This window comes from Apteryx mantelli, chromosome 2 (genome assembly GCF_036417845.1).
Source record: "Apteryx mantelli isolate bAptMan1 chromosome 2, bAptMan1.hap1, whole genome shotgun sequence".
Classification (NCBI taxonomy): domain Eukaryota; kingdom Metazoa; phylum Chordata; class Aves; order Apterygiformes; family Apterygidae; genus Apteryx; species Apteryx mantelli.
In genome coordinates, this window is record NC_089979.1 from 116,343,625 (window position 1) to 116,365,242 (window position 21,618).

Sequence of the window (21,618 nt, forward strand, 5' to 3'; positions counted from 1 at the left end):
GTACTTATACCTCAGTAATTCCGACTTGTGCTGTGGTGAACAGGGACACTTTCCCAAACGAGAGTTTAGATGCATATCTGGATGTTCTGTCCCATCCAACAGGACAATTATTTACACCTGAACCACATTTTTAAGAGCCTCTGACTTTTGGGAGATACCACTGAATATACGTCTGTACACAGCTGGTAATCTGCTTCCTTAGCCAAAGCTGGGTAGCACAACCACCTCTCATTTCACTAAACTAAAATAAAGGTTCACCTCTTTGATGATGTTTGAGATGGGGTCTTCAAATTACTCTGCATACTCTTAGTATGGGCCATTCAGCTGTACTATCAAAAATTTCCCCCACTGTGGGTTTCCTAGGGTTTTGACGGTATAATTTTTATTTTGATTCTGTCCTTAACTCTCCCTGCCTCACAGCCTTCTTAATGCTTTAATCAAGGTTTCAAGGATATTAAGACTTTTCAATCCATTTAATATGACTGTAGCCACCACCAGAGTATATTGTACTTTTTTTTCCACAGCAGCTTGCATCACCAAAGAACATGGGCCATAGTTACCCACACATACTGAGCAGTTGGGAATGCCTTAGCTCTTAAAATTTTGGGGTTTTCTTTAAATAAAAAGACCAGTCTGACCGGAGGTTTTCTATGACTACAAGCGAGTGTAGCTCTAAGTCATTTAATCTTAGAGGCCCCTTCTTGTGCATTTAACAGCACTGATTTTCAAACACAAAATTCCGTAGATACCATGCTTTCCTCCAACATGGGGCTATTTTAAAACTGCAAGAATGCAAAGAGAATCAGTGGTATCAATAATTGAATTCTTTCTGGCACTGCACAGCAATTAAAGATGATCTGCCATCTAAAATGACTGAAACAGTGATCTAATCTACCTATAAAATACTCTAATAATCATCCTCCAAAGCTCTTTGTGCCTCTGTTTTTTTTTCTTTCAACTGGCAATCTGATGTCTGCTTTGCTGCTTCGTCAACACTTCTTGTTTTCTGAAGAGACAGTTAATATTTCAGTTACGTTTCTGGGCCTGATCCTGCCAAGTACGGGCTTCCCTCAACTCCTGTAGCCTACAGTGAAGGCTGAAGTGATCAGCAACTAGTTCATGTTTGGAAATCTCAGTATCTCATAAACTGAGCCTTTTTTTTTTTTTTTTTTTTTTAACTTATCTCTTTCAGGACTTATGAACGCACAAAGTATTCAAACCCAAACATTTACCACTGTCAACAGCCAGTTTTCGCTGGCTCCTAACACTACACGAACACAGAGGTTGGATACAGGAATCCCATCGTGCAGTGCAGGGAAGACTCTGCACCATTAAAAACACTCTTTTCCAACCATGACCTTCCCACAGGGAGTCACCAGGGGCTGGGCAGGGCACAAGGCAACTTGAGAAAGCCACAGGACGTCTCACTTGCTCCTAGCATACAACATGGACTGGGAAAAAAGATCCTATTCCTAATACCTGCAGGCCAATAATAGCTTTGAATGTGGACTGAAGTGGTCTAGCAGAGGTGACTACGACCTTAAAATCAATCTAAAGTCTAAGAAAAATGCTCTCATACTCATTTCAGTGAATTTCTCATCTGAGAGCAAAATCCTCATGAGTTTTATTCCATTTTTTGACACATGGTTTCCTTGGCAATTTCAAGCAAACACCTTTTGTTCAGAAGCTCTTCTGTGAGCGCTTCTCAACTTGCCAACATCACAATGTGTGATAAAGACACGCACACAGGGAGAAAAAATATGCACGATGGAAACAAATTAAGATGCATTTTATTCCTTCAACATAATAACTCTGTCACCTGAGCTTCACAATTATACTTTGTTGTAAATAATTTCCGAACACAGGTGACTAATGTGAAGGACAACTCAATGATAAATTAGCAGCAATAAAACCTATTGTGTGAAAATTATTGTTAATCATTACCTGTTCAGAGAAATACTACAGAGAGGGAGATATAGACTCAATACAGACTTGCTCAGCTACATGTTTTCATGAAACTAACATCTATTTATTCTCTTGAATACAAGGATTGAAGAATATTGGATATCCAATCAAATTATATCATGGAATAAAAAGATTTTTTGTGTGGGTTTTAAAGGTCTGTTTTAAAGGTGTCACAGGGACAGAGATTTTTCCTCTGCTTTTCAACACAGATATTCCCTTAACAAACTGAATCAGCGACTGTGAATGTTGCACATAATAAATTCTGCAGCTCCAGGAACTGCTGTTTCACCAGTGAAGACCCTTGTCATGCCGGCACAGACTTGTGTACGCTGACGTGCATGCAACCAATTGCACATATAAGACCTGATGGACCAGCGTGTCACCCTGTCCATCCTTTGATTCACTATCTGAAAATACGCTCGAAAGAAGGAGGGGGGACCTCAACAGTTATTTCATAAAAAGAATTAAAAAAAGTTTTCTTTGGCATTAGCTAGAGATTTCCTGTCCTGTTCCATGATCTCATTAGTAAATGCTGTAGGCACACCCCACCCCCAAACCCCAGCAAGCCTGGCTTCAAACATCTTGGATTTCTGCTTATTTTGAGAAAATGACTATTTCTATATAACTAATTAGAGCCTCCCTTCTCTCCCCTCTCCTCCCTGGATGGAACCTATTTATAGATTATGAGATCACCAACCCCAACCAGCACAGGAAATCTTTGAGTAAAGCGGGAGAGAAAAAACAAAAATTTTCTATTTACTGGATATTCCCAACATTCTTATTTTTTCCTCTATCTCTCACAAACATTTATTTTAGCTGGAGAAAAGCTAACACAGCAAATTTTTGAAGCACACCACCTAAAAAGCCTAAGAAGCCGCAGGAATTGTTAGCTCAGCTTACATAAGTGATTAAGGCCCAAAACAAGTTTTAGAACATGCAAACAAAAATGATTATGTTTTTGCATCTTTTGAGGGACCTGCAGGACAGGTGGTGAAGGTGACAGGGGTTTCGGTGACTTAATACATACTATTGCCACTCTGAGAAGTTCTACCTCCTTTGCTACCAGCCCAAATCTCATTCTCAACAGACCAATTGGATTTACATCACCTTTCAGTATACTATACAAGCTAAATCTTTCCCTTCCACATGTTTACTGAGAACTGCTGAACTTAATTTCCTCAAGATATCAGAAATAATACAGAGCACGTCACCAAAATCCACCATCTCCTTTGTGTGACTGGTGCTAATGTATGGCTACAACTCTACTGAGTGGGAGCAGCTTAAAGGTCAGACCTGCCCAAAAATGGAGGAGTGGAGCACCCTCAGGCATGAGCTGATTATTATTATTAATATAAGGAACATGTTTTAAGTTTGAGCACAGCGTGCCACATGGCTAAGTGGCTTAGTGCCCTGAAAGCACATGGCGGTAGCCTATTTCACAGCAGTGCATGACCATTACCCATGGTGGAATTGCCCATGTGAGTAGAGGCTGGAGACAGACATTACCTGGGATCTTCTTAATATGTCCCATAAAAGTCTGGAACAGAGGTGAGGGCTTTATTCTTGCTTTCTATATACTTTTAACAGACAGTGGTACAAAGCAGTTATGGTGTGAAATACTTCTCACCACAGCAAATCCATATATTTTTGAATATGGCATTTAATGCCAAGTTTGCATTTCTGAGGTCGCCTCCCCCTTGCATCAAGTAGCATCTGAGAAATGACATCATTGGTGACATCATCAGTCTGGGAACTCAGAGTTGGCAACCGTACCGGCCAGTTCCCAAACTCCCAGCCCTGCTACGGCCAGCTGACCCATCCAGAAGAGACCAGCTGAGAGCAAAAAGGGTTTTGTTTAAAGAAAGGAAGCCAAATCACACTTGAGGCCACCTGGCAGGGATTTCATGCAAAGCCTTCCTTTAATAAACTGCTAAGACGGGGGCCTCAGTAGGAGCTGGCAGCACGTGGGAATAGGTGACGTCCTGGCTCCCCCACGGGGCTCTGGCCCATGCACCTGCACCCACGTCCCAGAGAACACGCGTTACCTCCGACTTGGCACTTGCACCCTTCTTCTCTGCACAGGGGGCTGCCGGTCCAGGCAGGATTACATCAGGCTTTCGAAGGCCTGCCTAGCTCCTGAGCAGAGCCCAAACCAAACGTTTTCTGAGGGCCAAAAAGTTCAAGCCGACTTTTCCTCCCATTCATTTCCACGCACCTCTAACCCTTCCCAGCCCCAGTGGGGAGAGGGACCGGCGAGCTGACAGGGGCAAGAGGAGCTCGCGCAAGAGAGTGAGCTGGCTCGGCTGGCCACAGGAAGCACAGGACACCTCGACAGAAGCCTTTGGCCTCCCAGTTTCCTGGGCATTTTGCTGATCTAAGGCTTTGGACAGTCACCCAAGGGCTTGAAAGCTTACCCGAACCAAATCCTGCAAAAGCCCCTCCTTGCTGGGCCATAGCTTGTAATTGCCTTTGGCACTGGATTACGGGGGGGAGCTCTAGCATGCAATTTGCCTGCCTCTGCTGGAAAAGGATCTGGGAAATGTTGAAGAGAGATCAGTATCAGCCCCACTGTTAGTTCATTCATTTTCTACCAAAAAAGGAAGAGAGTTCTTTTCACAGTAAAGATCCAGATGAAATTCTCTGTCCTTCACAGTATTTACGCAAAAAACATCTTAAACAAGCCCTGGCAGGGAACACCGCGTGCACTTGGATCCATTTCTACTCTTCCCCTTTTTTCAATTGATCTTGTCTTTATTCCTTCCTTCCTTTAAAAAAATCCTAAGCTACGGCAAGGTGGTACTTTAACTTCATTAAGCACTGCACTATGATCAGCCCTCTCTCCAAAGTGGCCTTTCTTATTCATCACTTCCCCACGTTAGAAAAGAAGCAAAAGCAGGGACAACACAGCTGCCTGCTTGTATAAAGGGGCAGTTATTGTCACTCCACAAGGAAACGATCAAAAATTCAAAGTGAAGCATCAAGCTTGAAACACCAGTTTCACAAGCTCAACTTACCTGCCGAACAGTTTAACGTAATCAATGCCCACCATTACCAAAAAATTAACAACTTTCTAAGCCTGTGCGAGTTCAAACTAAAAAAAAAAATAAAAATCCACTGATCCAGTTTTCACCTGTCCTTTGTAATACTCAGTAAAGAATCAGACTCGTAATTTCTATTAAGACACAAGTGTTTTTCACATAACAAGTACTTTTTATAATGGAAAAATGTCATTATTGCCTGGAATAGAAAGAGAAAGAATTCATTGTTTGGAACTCTCTGGCTAAAACAATAAACAGGCCCCTCTGCTAGCACTATTCTTTGATTGCAGCATTTCAAAACTATGTAGAGTCAGTGGAGAAAAAAAAAGAAAGAGAAAAGCTAACATCAAACTTCATTCGAGGTCTACTCTTAATGTCTCTGCCCATACTATTTTCCAGGTGAGGTAGATAGCCAGAAGTATATTGGTTTTAAACTGGGATTAAGCCATTGGTTCACCTCATGACCATAAACCAATTATTTTTATTTCCTCCTACACAGGCAATTCCGATGAGAAAAGGGAGAAAGGCACATCATGACTGTATCAGAAATGGTGATCACATCACAGAAACTATGGGATCCACAGAAACTTTCTTGCATTGTTCCCCACAAAAACCTCCCCCATTTACCTGAAAGCAATGGAGACCCACCAATGAACACATCCAAAGAGATAAGGGGACACAGAGTGGAAGGTATCTTGTTTTTAAGAAAGACCTGATAGAATAATCTTTCTTAGTTAGAGAAGGATTAGGGACAAACAGGATCTTTGAGTTGATCGGTGTTGTCAGAAGTATTGTATATTGCTGGTCTATTCATATTGTGCTGTTTGTGAACAAATTCAGCCTTCCCCTTCCATAAAGATGCACACACACATTGTCCCATTCATTAGCAAGGCACAAGGCAAAATAAAAAGGTAACTGTGTACTTGCAGCCAAGCAAAAGAAACTGTACTTTCTAGAGCCAAAACCAATAACTAACACACACACACACACACACACACACACACACACGCACACTGCAAATGACCCGAACACAGTCACTTTACAGCAGGTATTTTGTACCCTGCAGGTTATTACCATCAGTAGATATTACAGTTGAGGAGCCAAACATGTGCATGACACGCTCTCTGCAGAGGCAGAGCTTAACTTTTGCAGAGTCTTTTCAGTAGATTTTTATACACACCATTTACTTTTGCATGAGTTTTCCAGCTCAATATTGGAAAAGATTATAACCATCACTTCTAACGTGAATTCTCATCACACAGATCATTTAATAGTCTTATTTTTCAGGCCCAGAGTCATGGGTTGCAAAGCCAGTTCAACTCAGCTGCAGCCCAGGAGGGGGCCCAGCACTGCTTCCCCCCACCCCAAGCATCTGGCAGAAGCGGTCGATGGACAAATCCAGCTGACAGATAGATCCGGCTGACCAGCCCTGTCTCTGACACAGGGCCTTCATGGAGCAGAAGGAAGACCAAGGGAGCTGCACTGCAAATGTGGGTGTCCAGGCCTAGCCACAGGGGAGCATTAGATGGGAGCATACCAAGTATGAGAGCCTGTATAAGAGACCTGAGATCATGGTGCTACTGGTGCTGTCCACTTTTTGCAACACAAATCTAAACAAATGTAAAGTTCAGTGTCACTGGGATCTAAATAAATTAGTGTATTATTGTGCAAAACCACATTCCTTTATTTATTTGCAGCATTTATTCCCTTTTCAGTAGGAACCACTGTCATTCGCAGACTACTTACAGCAAAGCATGTGCTTAGGCAAAATACGAGCATTATCTTTCCAGCCACACAGAGAAGCAGAGAGGAACATGACTAAGCTCTGTAGCCCTGGACCTGGTCTCCACCACGCCAAAACAAGTGCTGAGGGAAGTGTGTGAGAGAGGGGAGAAAACTACAGAGCTATTCCCCCTTCGCATACTCTCTCTGCCTCCAAACACTGTTGACTCAAAAACGTCCTGAGCCAGAGCTGGTTTCTGTGCATTTCCCAAAACTCCACGGATTCCTCTTCAACAAACTTGTTTAGCCTCCTTTAGTAGCCATGCATTTTTTTTTAGATGTGGTGTGAAGAAGCACCTCCTCTTGTTTGCTTCCTAGGATAGACAGCAGGATGGCAGAAAAAAAATCATCTCCTCCCTAGATCCAGTCAGTCAGTTGTCTAGATGCCTTCCCCAATCCCCATCTTATTTAGCCACTTTGGAAAAAAAATCTTTTGTTGCGATCACTTGAAATATTCTTTCTCATTTATTCCGAGAGATGCAGAGCTCTCCCTTTTAAAGGCACATAATGTCATTCCTGGCATGATGTGGGCAACAGCCTCTTGCATCCAACAACAGGAACATGAATAAACAGGAACAAAATAACTGGAAAGTAAGCTGTCCAGCTCAACTCCTACCATCTGCTAGACAAACAGAAAACTGACTCAGCAGCCTCTTCTCCACTCGGTGCACTGGTCTGGGTGCTCCTCTCCAGTGGGATACCAGCACTGACTGCAAATACCACTGCACCAAGAACAGCCTGTGAGATATCAATACACCCAAATACAAAGCTGGAAACTCAGACTAAATCTAAACCAAACACGGTGGTGTCCTCCATGTACTTGTACTTTATTTTAGAATTTGTACCTTTATTGATATGGATCCACAATTCTGCAAAGCAGACAAAGGCCGATGCATAGGTGACCTTTGGGCAGCGAGCCAACTGTGGTAGCAAATTCAAGACAGACCACCCCTTGCAAAAGAGGCACTTTAGAGAAGTTAAACACAAGACACATTTATATCCTCTTTACATCCCTTTGATTACAAGGCTTATCCTAAAAAAGAAATTTACAAAACCCTATGTTATACACAGTGCATCACCACCAGTCTTAAAAATAATGTATTGGCATGATATTTTTCAAGTTAGACCACAGATTTTATGAAAAATGAAAACCTAAATAGGGGCACAACAAGGAAAAAAATACGTGTTCCACACATACCTAAGTATTACAAAATGGTGCCTAGTTAAGTAAGGTGCTATCAGAAAGGTCAATCTGCAAACCAAGGTACAGCCTTTGTTCATAGAAATGTGAAGACACACCACTGGAATACATTACATTGGCTTGTACATACACTGACACATTACTAAAACCACGGCAACTTCCATACCCTCACCACGTCCCTCAAGATTCCACATGTCAAAAATATAGTAAAATCATACACACAAAAAAGGGGAAATAAGGCTTCCTGACTCCCCCCTTTAAAAAGGAACCATAAAGTTATTGTAGAAAAAAATCACTAAGACAAAAAGTCAGGTAAATTTAGCAATAATCCAGGCTTTGCTATTCCTAACATGCTTTTTTCTACAAAACTGCAGACACTTTGTAGGATCAAATGCTGCCAGATACAATGCATTTATTCAGAAAAGAAAATTAAGTCATAAGAGCGAAAAAAAACATGTAAGAAAAAAATTACACACTGGCATGTGCCTATATTCTTAGGATCATTACAGGTATGATGAAACTGTAAATTCTATGTCGTAATCTCTCAACAGTGCATTGCATTTGATTACACCTTTATTTAGAAAAATTGTGGATGAACATGTATTATAGGCTGGATTATTCCCTCATGATCTGTGCATAGGAATACTAAGATAAGCTTAATAATAGCATTACATTTTTCGTGTACGTGAGTCCACACTCTCAGATAACCCAAGCAAAAATCAGAGACAAAGAAGCCATTAGAGGAGAAAGGGCTCAGGGTAAATTTTGCTTCATCTTACCTGTGCATGTAGATACATACATACATACACACAAACACACACGCCTGTATGTAATACTACTGAATCATGGATGCATGGCAACATTAAGAGGAGAACTGTTTTTCTGCTACTACAGATAACCCATGGGTCATACATGTTATTATTATATAATAACAGAAATATATCTTCAAAACATCCTTCCTTTAAAATTAAAAGCAGAAAAAATAAAGTGGAAGAAATCAATATTCAATTCCTAGTGGTATTTCTGAAAGCACAGATAACATATGCCAACATATACTGTCACACAACTTCCTGTGCATAATCCATCAATTTTGCTGAATACTGGTATACTCAACTCAAACACAGCTAACCACTCTTAGTTTTATAACAAAAAGCTTGAATTCACAAAAAGTTCAGTAAATAAATTCAATTGTCATCAACTACACATACTGTGATGAAAAATCAAAGCAAAAAACTCACAAATAAAAAAAAATTAAAAATAATCTGGATGGAGAAACACAATCAAGAAAATCAAGCTCTTGCCCCCTTCTTCCCCGGTGGTATTTTTTACGTGTAAAGAACAATACTAAGCTTATAACTATAATAATGAGTTTGGCACTGAGTATTTCCCTGTAATGAGTAATCCTTAATGCAACCTACAGCTACCAACCCCCAAAGCCAAATCTGAAACCCCAGGAATGCCTTTTAAAATACACACAGGTTCTTATTTTTTGGTCTTTCTCTTTCAGAAACTTGAACAAAAAGGTGCATAAGGACTTTTTCACAGCAAGAACTGATGACATGATAGATACTACCTAATTTAGTGACACTGCTGAAATTCAATAATATAATTCATTATCTATATTATATAGGCTATTGAAACAGGTTTGGGGTTTTTTGGTGATTTTTTTTTTTTTTTTTAACCAAAAGCTTAGCAGTTCACTTGTAAGGCTTTACTTTAAGAGGTGCTGCGCTACTTTCCAGAACAGCATTTTAGTGCACTCTCCTTCCTCTCACTAAGTGGAAAGTACTGAATCATTACTCTGCAGATGGTTACAGTCAAAAGTCACACACGGGTTTTCTGGACTCCTCCCAAAGTCAGGCTGCAAAAACGCTGCCGGTTGGGGAGCACGCGGCTGACAACCTGGGGCGGGGGCTGCCAGGACGGCTCAGGGAGGGGGTCCCCGGCTCACCCATCGCCTCCCAGCCCCACCAAACACCCCATGGGACAGCGGAGCTCGCCCAAATACTTTCCTCCCTTCCCTTCTGCACTGCTCACTCCCCTGCTCTGGGGGAAACGCCACGGGAAGCTCCTGCTCTGGAAACGAAAAAGGATTTGGGGCCCCAGGGTCTCCTTCAGAGAGGGGTTTAACGTGCCTATTTCTGCTAATATGAATTTAGATTGATCCCAGCTGAACCCAAGGTTAAGCCATTACCTCTCAGCTGCACACAGGGAGAAGTGCGGATAGAAGGAACTTGCTTTACCTAATCCTCAAGAAGAAATTAAGATTCTCTTGAGAACTTGCTTACCGTGTTTTCAAAGGAAGGAAAAAAGAAAAGAATGAGCAAGAAAGAGGGAGAGGAAACAAAAGAAAAAAAAGGCCAGGACTTTTCTCTCACACCGATACTAACCAGGAAGTTCATGAGAGAGTCACAAGAGCATAGGGCACCGGTATCAACCTGAAAGAAAGCAAAGCTCCTAATTTCTTCACCCTCCTTGGATTTCAGCTAAAAGCTGTTCACTCTTCATGCCTTTGCTGATCTTCTTGACTGCAACTGAAATAATGCGAAGCTGGTTTTGAAGTCTTTCTACAGACAAAACTCCTGTTGACTTTAGAGTGGCTATGCCTAAAGTATGACTGTAAGACCATGCCTTGTGTTTAAAAAAAAATAATTAAAGAAGAGGGATTCAATTTTATTTATAGAGCCTATTAGCATCACAGGAGATATCTGAACAACTAGATGGAAGAGAACAATTACCACCACTTCCTGCCGCATGGCACAGGGCTGTACAACATGCCACAGGACTCGGCAACTTAAAATATATATAAATCACTTACAATTCTATCAGATTTTCACCTCAGGGTGACATTTATATTCTGGCACCATCCTGAACTGCCTTCCTTAAAAGTGACTAAAAGAAACTCCTACAAGGACAGAACTGACCTTTTGTACCAAAAAGTCGACAAGCTTTAAGCTTCAAGTTACAACAAAAACAAAGCCCAAACCCAACAACTTCATGCTATAAAGAAAGTCCTAGAAAGCCGCAAAAATCAACTGTTACTTAATAGTCTTTGCAGGGGTTGTTTAAGTTTGAACAATTTAAAACTTCATCCTTAAGAAGACAGAAGACATGTACTGTCCCGTAATTGTGTCACTGTAAATGTTGGTAAGTCTCTCTCTACTCAGTTTAAAAGCAAGAGATGATAATGAAGAGAGACACTAGGACAAAGGAAAGACACTGGCCATCTTTCCCTTACAGAAAACATAGCCTTTGAATGAACACAACCAATATAAAGTGTATTGAGCTTGTAGCATACTTGACCCTGCCCTCTCTGAAGAGTATTTTCCTTGCTCTCAGCAATGCTGTTTATAGAGATAATAGTGTGGCTCTACCTCAGCAACCGGGGCAGCCAAATCTGATTTTGAAAGCCCTGTGTCGTGGCCCTCATTGATGCGATCGTGCCGTAGCTCCCAGCACTGCGTGGTTCCCGATCGCACACAAGAGGAAGCAGCTCTCTGTGGAGCTATGGGCTGCGTGTTGACAGCAACGAGACGCCCTGGTGTCACGCATGGCCCCAAAAGCCGTTCTGCACCCCTTGGAGCTGGGCCTGCAAGTCCTGGCCAGGTGGAAGTTGTGGTGAAACCCCACCAGAAGATGGGTCGGGAATCACTGTCAGTGTATCTCACTACAGCACTGACTCTCTTTCAGCCTCTACAAAAAGCACATTTCACATAAATGTACTCATCCACACGTTTCTTCTTTCTTTAAAAAAATCATTCTCCTCATAGCCCCAAGGGAAGAGCAAGGGCTAGAGAGATGAACAAAACCTCCATTAATAATCCAAGTCACACAGAGCATCCCAGACTATTCCCTAAAACCACTCTTTACATATATGTAAATAGTCAAATTAAGAGGCATGCCAAATTCTGCATTCTATTCATTGAGTTTATTCATTAAGAAAAATAAAGAAGATTCCTTATTAGATATACACGATAAATCAAAGTAGAACATACGTAAATTTATAAGACTCCGACCAGTACTAATTACACAACTAAACCCAATCTTCAAGGTCCATTACCTGAATGGGGGAGTGATAAGTGAATCCCGAGAGTAAAGTCGGGATCAAAAGTTTAAACTTCAATTCCTACCTGCTAGGAGGATATTATATAGCTGTAACAGCCTCTGGCCTGAAAAAGAGTTGCTCCTTACTTATCCCTAAGGAAGGATAAAAGTTGAGTTTTTCATTGAGCATTCACAGAAAAAGAAAATTAAAATGAACAATGAAGTCAGATAGGTTGAACAGCATGTCTTTTTTTCTTTCCAATTAAGAACTTACACAGTTTTGCTCGAGGGATGAAAAGCGTTTTGGTGCACTCTGGAGCAAAAGTCAAGCATTTGATTCACGAAAATGAAGAAGGAGCATGCGGCAGTCCTGCCATACTACTGATATTCCCAAGTCCTGGCTATAAAAACTCTCCTGGAAAAAGGGTTCAAATCCCCTCACTTAAGTGATATATTGTTTGGGCAATCTTCCAGATGTGCTTGTGTCAGTGGAAGAGGTCACAGCTTCCATGCTACTTGGCACCACTCCTCTCTGACATTCTGGCAGAATGGTTCAGAGGAGCAATTCCAGCTCTCTCCATGCAAAATCAGCTGGATTAACTCAAACCACTAATTTAAAAGGTTTCAGCTAACCAGCTGGATATGAATTGAGAGTGATCACACTAACCTCTCTGCCAGTGGATCCCAAGGGGCAATAACAGCTGGAAAAAAAGAGCCATAATGAATAATCAGGAATGAATAACCAATTCCTCGCACTGGCACAGCTGGATGTAAAAGAGGGCACGTGTCTCTGGCTTTTGTGTTTTATCAGTATCCTGCTCCCACCAGCCTTAAAACTCTTAGAAAGTATGAGCAGTATGGGAAACCAGCATAAAGGAATTTCCAGTTTGGAAAAAATTAAACTCTACATGCGTGTGTGCTCCTCTTCTGGGCTCTCTTAGTCAAGAGAGAGTCAGCAAACGTTCAGAGCAAGAAGGAGTTCACATCCAAAGTGCATGACCTCTCTGCTAGCCAAGAAAGAGCTGGTATCACATTACTTATCAGCAGAAAAAACCCAGAATGTAAGCAACATGACTCAAAAAATTAGAATATTCATAATCAGCACAAAAGTTTCAGATACACGCTCACTAAGGAATTACGAGACTGCATTGGAGGAAACCATAACCTTGCTATTTTTTCTCTGCCCCAGCCCAGCCCTGTTAACTTCCCTCAGCTGTTGCTTGCAAAAGCTGTGAGAAGCAGCAGGAGTGTTACAGCTGGCCTTGGATGTTGGGAGACTGTCTGAAATAAAGAAATAATCCACGGCTGGAAATTACTGTCAGCAATGGGATTTCCTGATCTCCTCTCTCCGCAACCAGCGCTGAAGTGGGGTTAGCTCTCAGATTCCAGCCAGCCCTTGCAGAACACTTTAAGAGCAGTGAGAGATTAACACCATAGATATTGGGCTATTATTGTTGTTTTTACCATTATTATGCTACATGCTATTTTTATGCCATTACTGCAAAATTTATGCTATACCTGAGCTGACTTAATAGACAGCTGTTGCCAAAAGATATGGTCCTGCCTGTGCCCTCCTCCCAACCTCAGCTCCCTGATCATGTACTTCCATTGCTTTCTTTGCACTTATCTCATACCCGTTTCACCCCTCAGTAAGCCAGCATATCTCACTGAACTCGCAGAAAACTAACACTGCAGAAGGACAGGAGAAGAGCTGGACCTGCAGCCAGGAGCAGATGAAGAACAGGACTTCCTCTTTCAACAGCGCCTGTTTGACCGGCATTCTTGTGAATCTCAGAAAAATGTTAACCGCCACTGCCAGCAAGCTTATAGTGCTCTTTTGGTAACTGTGCTGAAAATACCTTTTTCCTCCCAACAGCAGCTAATGAACGGCGAGCAGAGTACCCATTGCTGATGAGCATTTTCAGCAAAAGGTCCCTCTCCTCATGCTAGACAGAAGTCAGTAGGCAGTGATACAATTTCAGTAGACTCAAAATGATGTAGAAATTAACAGGAATAGCTTTTAATTCCCTTTCCAGACTCCTTAACACACAAACATCACTCTGCCTTCTCCTCTTCGGGAAAATGATATCCTCCCCTCTGTTAAGAGGATTTTTCAAGCTCTTAAAAAAAACGCTTCCCTGAAGTCAGACTAAGATTATGGGATAATAAATTTTTAGACTTTAAAAAAAAAAAAGTTCTACTCTACACAGAAGCAGGGTCTTCCCCTGCTTCCTAGTCAACATGGTAAAAAAAAAAATCTTTTTTTCTAAGTGAACAAGCGAAGTTCATAATGTAAGTGTCATCCCCAATAACCGGTATTGTCACCAGCAAAACTACAAAGTAGTGAATGTAATCATAATGAAACAAAGAATATGTACATTAAGCTACTACAGATGAAACCCACAATTACATATTAAGTCTTCAGGAATTTCTTTAGTTAATAAACTTGGTATTTTATAGTTTTATGTTCATTTCCCTGGATTAATCTTCAAGTATTCAAAAACGGTGGCAGGGTCCTTTGAGCAGTGAAGGGTACTGACACTTTTGTGACAGCAACCCCTTTACACGGCAGTAGTGATGACAGAGTAAGAAATGCTACAGGGAAAGTAGGCAGGGATGAAAAGCCTGTCCCTTAAAGTGCATGCCGTGTATTGTGCCTCTCAATTAAAGGACTGTCCGTCAGAAGCAATGGAAAGAAAACTTTGGGCTTCCACCCACGGAGCCGGGGAGGACTGGCTGCAGAGCAAAAGGAAAATCAGACAGCGGAATAAATGGAGCCTTTTAAATATCAGCCCATGAACACTTTTTCACCTCCCTGAGAAGCAGCGAATCCCTGCCAGGTACTCTGTCTATCACAGCTCATGAAATCTCAGTCTCCACAAAGGAACGAGGGCTAGCTCCACTAAAGCATTTAACTGAATGCTACCGCAATCGTTATTAAGCTAGGCCATCATTTTCTTTTCAAATATATTATGTGGCATTTTGTCTCAACGACTGTTCATGCACCTATTTTACTTGGTTTAAGAAGCTGACTGTTGAAAAAACAGCATTAAACTTTTGCTTTCTCGAATCTCAGTGTAACCGATCTAGATAAAGAAATTGTACTCAATCTACTAGAAACTCCACTGGAGACGCAGGGAAAACAAACAGGAGAGTCACAGCATCTTGAAATGACTACAAAGACAGATAATTAAAGCTCATCATGCAGTCATTGTTCTCAGAAGATACCTTAGAGAAACCTTAGAGAAAAAGTATCAAGTAACCACACAGAAAAGACTGCTCTCTTCCATTTAAGGGATATTCATTAACAGGCAGTTGCTGCAAAGAGTTTCCCACAACAAGAAGTTCTTTTGATTCCGAAATTGCTCCACTAAGGCAAATCTTATGAGTCGTCATTTCTACTCAGACTTTATGTTCTGGATTTTTGCCTGGGCAATGTTCAACCAGGAACAAAATCTATTTAAAGTACATGCACAGTATGTATTATGCATAGATGTCAAGGGATGGGAGTAGGTTATGAAACATGGAGTCCGTAATATTTTACAAAAAAGTCATTGTTCAAAGAGCTTAGGGAAAATGTAACACTGCAATTGAGGCTATGAGGTTATAATTCAGTTTCCCATCTGGACAGACAGTGAGGCCAAAGGCACATTAGTTCATCCTGAAGCAAGAGCTGATTGAGAGAAAGTAAAATAGCCCAACAGAATCCTGTTCCTGTTTTTCAAAACCATTGGTAAAATAATTATCAGAAAAAAGCTGTATCAGAACAATGGAACTGCAGGAATAATAACAGACTATACCATGACCCTGTTTGCAAGGTGAAGAAGGGAGCCTACATGCTTGCTTGATGTGTATTGTGTGTTCGGTTTTTTATTTAAAAAGAAATGCTAGCTTCTACTAGCAGAGGAGACACTGAGTAGTGAGATAACCCTACAACATCATCTGCTTCCAGAAACTGCTCTTTCTAGACAGCATTCAGCACAGCTGTTTCAAGCCTGCTTGAGACCCAGGCTTAAGGTAAAATACTACGGGGAAACAGAATATAATCTTCAGCTGGTTCCCCGACAGTGTTGGCCACCAAGAACAACAAAACCAACTGGTGTTCCAGGTAACTGTGTATGTAAAATATTCAACACGTAAGCACGGGGTGGGGGGGGGGAAATAAACCTGCTAAAAGCATACATCAAGATCTGTTTCTTTTCCAGTGCAAAACAATGGAAACCCTCCCACTGACTTCAATGGGAACTGGGCCAGGCCCTGAGAGTCTTCATGTAAAACTTCCATTATGGAGAAGCTGCACATTGGCATGAGGCATTTCTGTTTTATTCCCTTTTTTTGTTATCCTGATAAACTGCACACTTCAGCACATAATGTCTGAAAATAAGGTTTATAATACAAAGACAATTTTCCAAAGTTTGTTATTGCATGTGAGATGTAATAGTCAAAACCAAACACCATGAGAATTAACATGTATCAGAAATTATATTTTGGTTTATTATAATGAGTTAAAGAGATTTATAATAACTGAAATGAATAATAATCCTTCTTTATAAAATATGACAAATAATGGCAAAATGCCACTGTTTCAATGGACTAAGTTCATCCCACTTTGCAACAGTCGTGCTACTGTTTTCAATATTGCTCTCATGGCTTACAGAGAGTAGCAGAGCTCCAGCAGAGAGGTGAATCACTGTAAAAACTAGGAGAAAAATAGCCAAAATGTTGTTACAATTGTGCAGTTCCCATTTTACACAACTGCTTTCACATGTTGCTCTCACTCAGAAGGTTTTGGGGGCCATCAGTTTGTAACAAGCTTGATTCAGTGTTTGTATTTCAACACCATATCTCTAGGTGAAACTCATGCTAATGAAAATAGCCAAGTACTTCAATCTAAATGTGAGCTCAAAATTTTCAACTGAGTCCATGCAGGTCAAATCATAAGTGTTTCTGAGCTCCTGGATGTAGAGATGTACCCTGGCCACCACCCAGTCCTTGACCAAAGAACAGCCTTGTACTTTGGTTTCTGTAAAAAGAAAACCTGGAAACGCAGGTCAGGAGGTGACCAGGACTGGTGAATGCAGCCTGGCACCCCCCTCCACTCAAACTAGAGACAGACTTTGTACTTCAGCTCCACTGAGTATCCTACCGGTTTCCAACCAGTCTCCCTCTTTCTCTTAACTGCCTCAACCAAACAGCCCTTCTTTTTCATTAGCACACCTCAAATAAGAGTGCTGTGCCTTCTACAGAAACACAAAGGATATCCTTTACACAGATTAAGCTGACAAAAGAAACAACCTCAGTAAAGAGTCTGCAACAAATTCAAGCCCAATATAACCAGAAATAATTCCCAAATGTCTCAGCTATGCAGACCAGGCCACCCTGCATCCCTACATCTTGCAAGTAAGCTGCTTTAATATTAGGAGGCTTGCTCACAGCGAATTTGCCTTTCTTACCTTTTGCCACATTTTGATGAAGAAGAGCTCCCCAGAAAAGTTGAAGAAAACATTGGTGTCGTAGGCGTCATCCCCGATGTTAGAGATGGAAATGTTAAGTGAGATATTCCTCACCGCTCCCAGTGCCAGATAGGTGGTTCTGTCATCAACACTGTAGGCAAAAATAATTACAGCAGTTTAACTCTTGGCGACTTTCACACTTTCTTCCTTCATTCCTACTACAGGACTGTCATAACTCAACTGCGCAAGAGCTTGGAGGTTAATAACTCAGGGATGTGCCATATGCCCAACATACAGTGCAGTGGGCCATACAAGGAACCAGCATCTCCTGAATCCCTGGTTCTAGCACTGTCTTTTGTGACTGTCAGGAAATCCTATAATCCTAATGTGAAATCATTTCACATTACTTACTGTTTATATGATTTTATTGAGAGTAAAATAGTGGAAGACTATAAAGTAACTGCACAGGGGAAATGCAACAAGTGCAAAATATTGTTATGCCACATTTAAATACAAATGCTCTTTTGTCTCTCAATAATGCAAGCTTACTTTAACATTCTAGTAACCTTTCAAAAATCTTCTTGGAGTTATGCTATGGAGAGGACAAAAGGCACAGAGGCTCAAACAAAATCTAGAAACCCGCGTAAGTGGAAAAACATATGAAAATTATAATAAACATCAACTGAATGTGACTAATCTTTCCTTAGGTGTTTATGATGGACCTAACACCATGGAGTCATGTTCAGTAAGTGGCATACCAAGGGAATGGTTGAATTAAAATAATAGTAATTCATCATGAATCAATACAGATGATTCTAAGATGAAGTTTGGAGTAAGACAGTCTAGACTCAGTCTCTAAAGCTGATGCTTACGGATTGTGAGTGTAACTTTTCAGTATTTTCCATTTAATGTAGACAATATTTATAGCACATGTTTCCTGTACTTATTTCACTTATGATGATCTCTACTCTTTTATTATAGCCCAAAACTATGGCTTACATTTCAGTGACAGCTTCTGAGAAGGCAGGTATAAATCTGCAAGAAATGTGTCTGCTTTTTCATGCTTACAATTAATTGCAGACACCAACTAATCCTACCTCTAATTGGACACTTTGCTTTCTAAACCTTATGGTTTATTCTTGCAGTCAACTATCAGTGCAAATAAACATTTGCAAAAGCGTTTGTAAGGCAGGATCCACTGAAAAACTAGTTTGAGAAGTCAAAATAATTTGAGCTGTTGCTTTTTATATACAAAAGTAATGGGACAACTATATGAGAGTACTAGGAAGTATTAAATCTTTTGGCCACAACTTCAACATTTACTCTTGAAATGCAGAGAAATTATCCAGATACACAAAACAATCTGCTGGGATTTTCTAATAATCAAAAGCACATATTTGGAACCAGGGAAGTCAAAAACCAACCATTTATTACTGTGGAATACTTCTCATGAAGTTTATAATATCATCTATTATAATCACTTAAAAAACTAAACCAACATCTATCAAAGCCATAAGCAAAATCTGGAAGGATCTACTTTAATAAGTGATGGAAAGTTACAAAATATTTATCTTTTGCAGGGCTGATACTAAACTCAATGCACACTACACATGAATGTCTCCTGATTACCATGATTTGACATCAACCTTGACACTACCTCTTTCCCTTCTACACTAATTTCTTTATACTTAAGAGTGTGATATGCAAAGGAGAAAAGAACCCTCTCTGAATTTGTAGCAGTAGTGTTTTGAGATGTAACACCAGTTCAAACTCTCTGAGAATGCTGTTCTTCCTCCTGAATAATAAAAAGTGTTCACAGTGAAATCCTATTGAAAAATAAGCCCAGAAAAAATAATGTTAAAATAACTGTCATTAGTCAGTGTTACTCCTTTCTAAAGCTACCACTTATTTGTTAAAGTGTATCACACCAAAATGTTGGTGTTTATAACAACATTTTCTTCAACAGAGAAAGAAAACCTGCTTTCTAAGAGAACACTAGTTGCCCCCAATTACAGCTCCAACATAAAATCCACTTGCTATTAAACTCTGAAAAGCTTCACTGATAGGGGGCTGACAAAAGACTTCAGATCTTCCTCCGAAAGGCTATACAAGATTGTGCTGTAAGCCTCATTTTAAGGGAGTACTTTCCTGAGTCATTAAATCTGTGTACATCTGGAACGGATCAGGTTCCCTTGCATATGAAAAGGATTAGGAAGCTCTCCGTTCGCAAGGGAGTTCCCAGTCAGCATTTGCTGCCCCAGAGCTGAGGTCACGGCATGTGGAAAGCCTGCTGCCATGCACGAGCTGCACGGCCAACCTGGTGCCATCCCGCTCCCACATCTGCTAAGTCAAAATCTGCCACTAAAGAAGTGCTGTCCCCCTCCAGAACAAGAAGCAAATGAAGCCACCCTTCATATGGGCAAGGTATGTCAAACAATGGGGCAAACAGAACGAAGCAATGGCTTTCGGTTTACGATTCACTGAATGAGAACTGTAAAATGGCCAATATCCTCCCCGGGGCCCTCATCACCTTGTTCATGTCGCAGAAGATAGGCTAAAAATAAAAACACAAAATCAAAAAAATCAGGATATAAACACTAAATCAGAGAGGAAAATCATCATCTTATTAAATTACGTAGTATGCATAAATAATGGACTGGGTAAAAGTTCTGGGTAGACTGTAGACACATACACATTATATATATGTAACCACATTTGCATGTACATACATACAGGAACATACAATATGTCAAGTTATCAATTCCTGCATGGAAAGGAAAAGAAATTTGACATTCAGAAGTACTAAACACCTGCAGTTTCCATTCACATGATCTAGATTTGTAGGTAATCAGCAATTCTGAAAATCAGACTCCAAATTTATGCTATATAGATGACATTTAGAAATTCTGCCATGGTTTTAAATTTACTGGCTGTAGTACTACACATCAAATGTAAAAGAAAATATTTCACTTTTTTCCCCTGAAGTGTTTAAGAAAAGGAAACCTGCATTCTAAAGTTTCTGGATATAACAAGTACCATCCCTCTAACATGCTTTAACGTTCTGTATTAATGCCTGACCCACATCATTACACTACAGTCAGCAAGTGAAGAAAGACTAGCTGGGAAAGGCAAAAAGCAAAGTTCTGCAATGTTCTTTTCCCCACCCCCCAAGATGCTGGTGCTTTTATTAATATGGGTCAGGGGAGCCAATCTGCATTGCAAAAGCTATGTGGGGACATATTTCTCTGTTTCCTGTACTAGAGAGTATTTTTAAAAAAATGTAAAAGTATTTAGCATTTCCCTTTAGCCTGTGCATATTATACACAGTGCAGGGAAGGAATGTGATAGAGTTTGCACTTATCCTATTAGTCTGGGTCACCAGCTTTCCTTTCTATATAATAAGCCTTTCTCTCCTTACTGCAAACCTGCATCTACATAGGTAAATTCACCACTACTGCCCAATGGACAGTGGAAGCTACAGCACGCGTTAATTAAACTGCATGTGGGTAAAAATGCTTCAAATGACTGAAGTCTAATCTGTCCTCTAACTTCGTTAGATGAAGTTATGCCGCTTAGAAATAGGGGTCCCACTTCTTTTTTAAATCAGTGAAAGACCTAAGTGAGTAAACAACATTGGTAACATGACAGATCCAAAGCAGACTACTGCCTTCACCAGCCAGCACCGCAGTTAGTCTTGGCAGTTGGGGGATCCTGAATAACAATTTTGTCTCCATAAACTCTTAACAGCAACCCTGTAAACCTTCCTCTTGTTGGGGTTTTGCCACAGCCTCTAGAGTCAGGACAAACTTCGGGAGGAGCTTTGCAAACACTTAAGCAAACTATAACCAATAAAAATTTGAAACCCTCAACCGACCTTCTGGGAATTCTTTTGAAGTCTCAGTGAAAACTCAGAAGTAGCAGCCCCAAGAACAAATCCAAACCAAGTAAATACTTTAAACAACCCCAGAGGGAGCAGAGCTATTGAATTTTATCCTGCTTGGTTACACCACTTCCCTGTCGCAGGTACCTTCAAGGTCACTTCTCTCTGCAAAATTCAAAGCCAGTCTAGACCAAGGACTCAGGCGAACATGTGAGTTACCAAGGTTTACTCCAGGCTGCTGCAATCCCCCTCTCG

At 40.7% G+C, this 21,618-nt stretch overlaps 1 protein-coding gene across 10 annotated transcripts in view; it reads right to left on the bottom strand.

Moving 5' to 3' along the window:
- Positions 1 to 21,618, bottom strand: part of ITGA9 (integrin subunit alpha 9) — a 236,284-nt gene that overhangs the window by 65,465 nt on the left and 149,201 nt on the right. For all 10 annotated transcript variants that reach the window (XR_010883442.1, XR_010883443.1, XM_067291286.1 and 7 more), the window contains exon 18: positions 17,484 to 17,634. Coding sequence is in view for 8 of the 10 variants with exons in the window: in XM_067291286.1 (XP_067147387.1) it covers positions 17,484 to 17,634 (151 nt within the window). In the remaining 2 variants the exon portion in view is untranslated. The remainder of the gene's footprint in view (positions 1 to 17,483; positions 17,635 to 21,618) is intronic.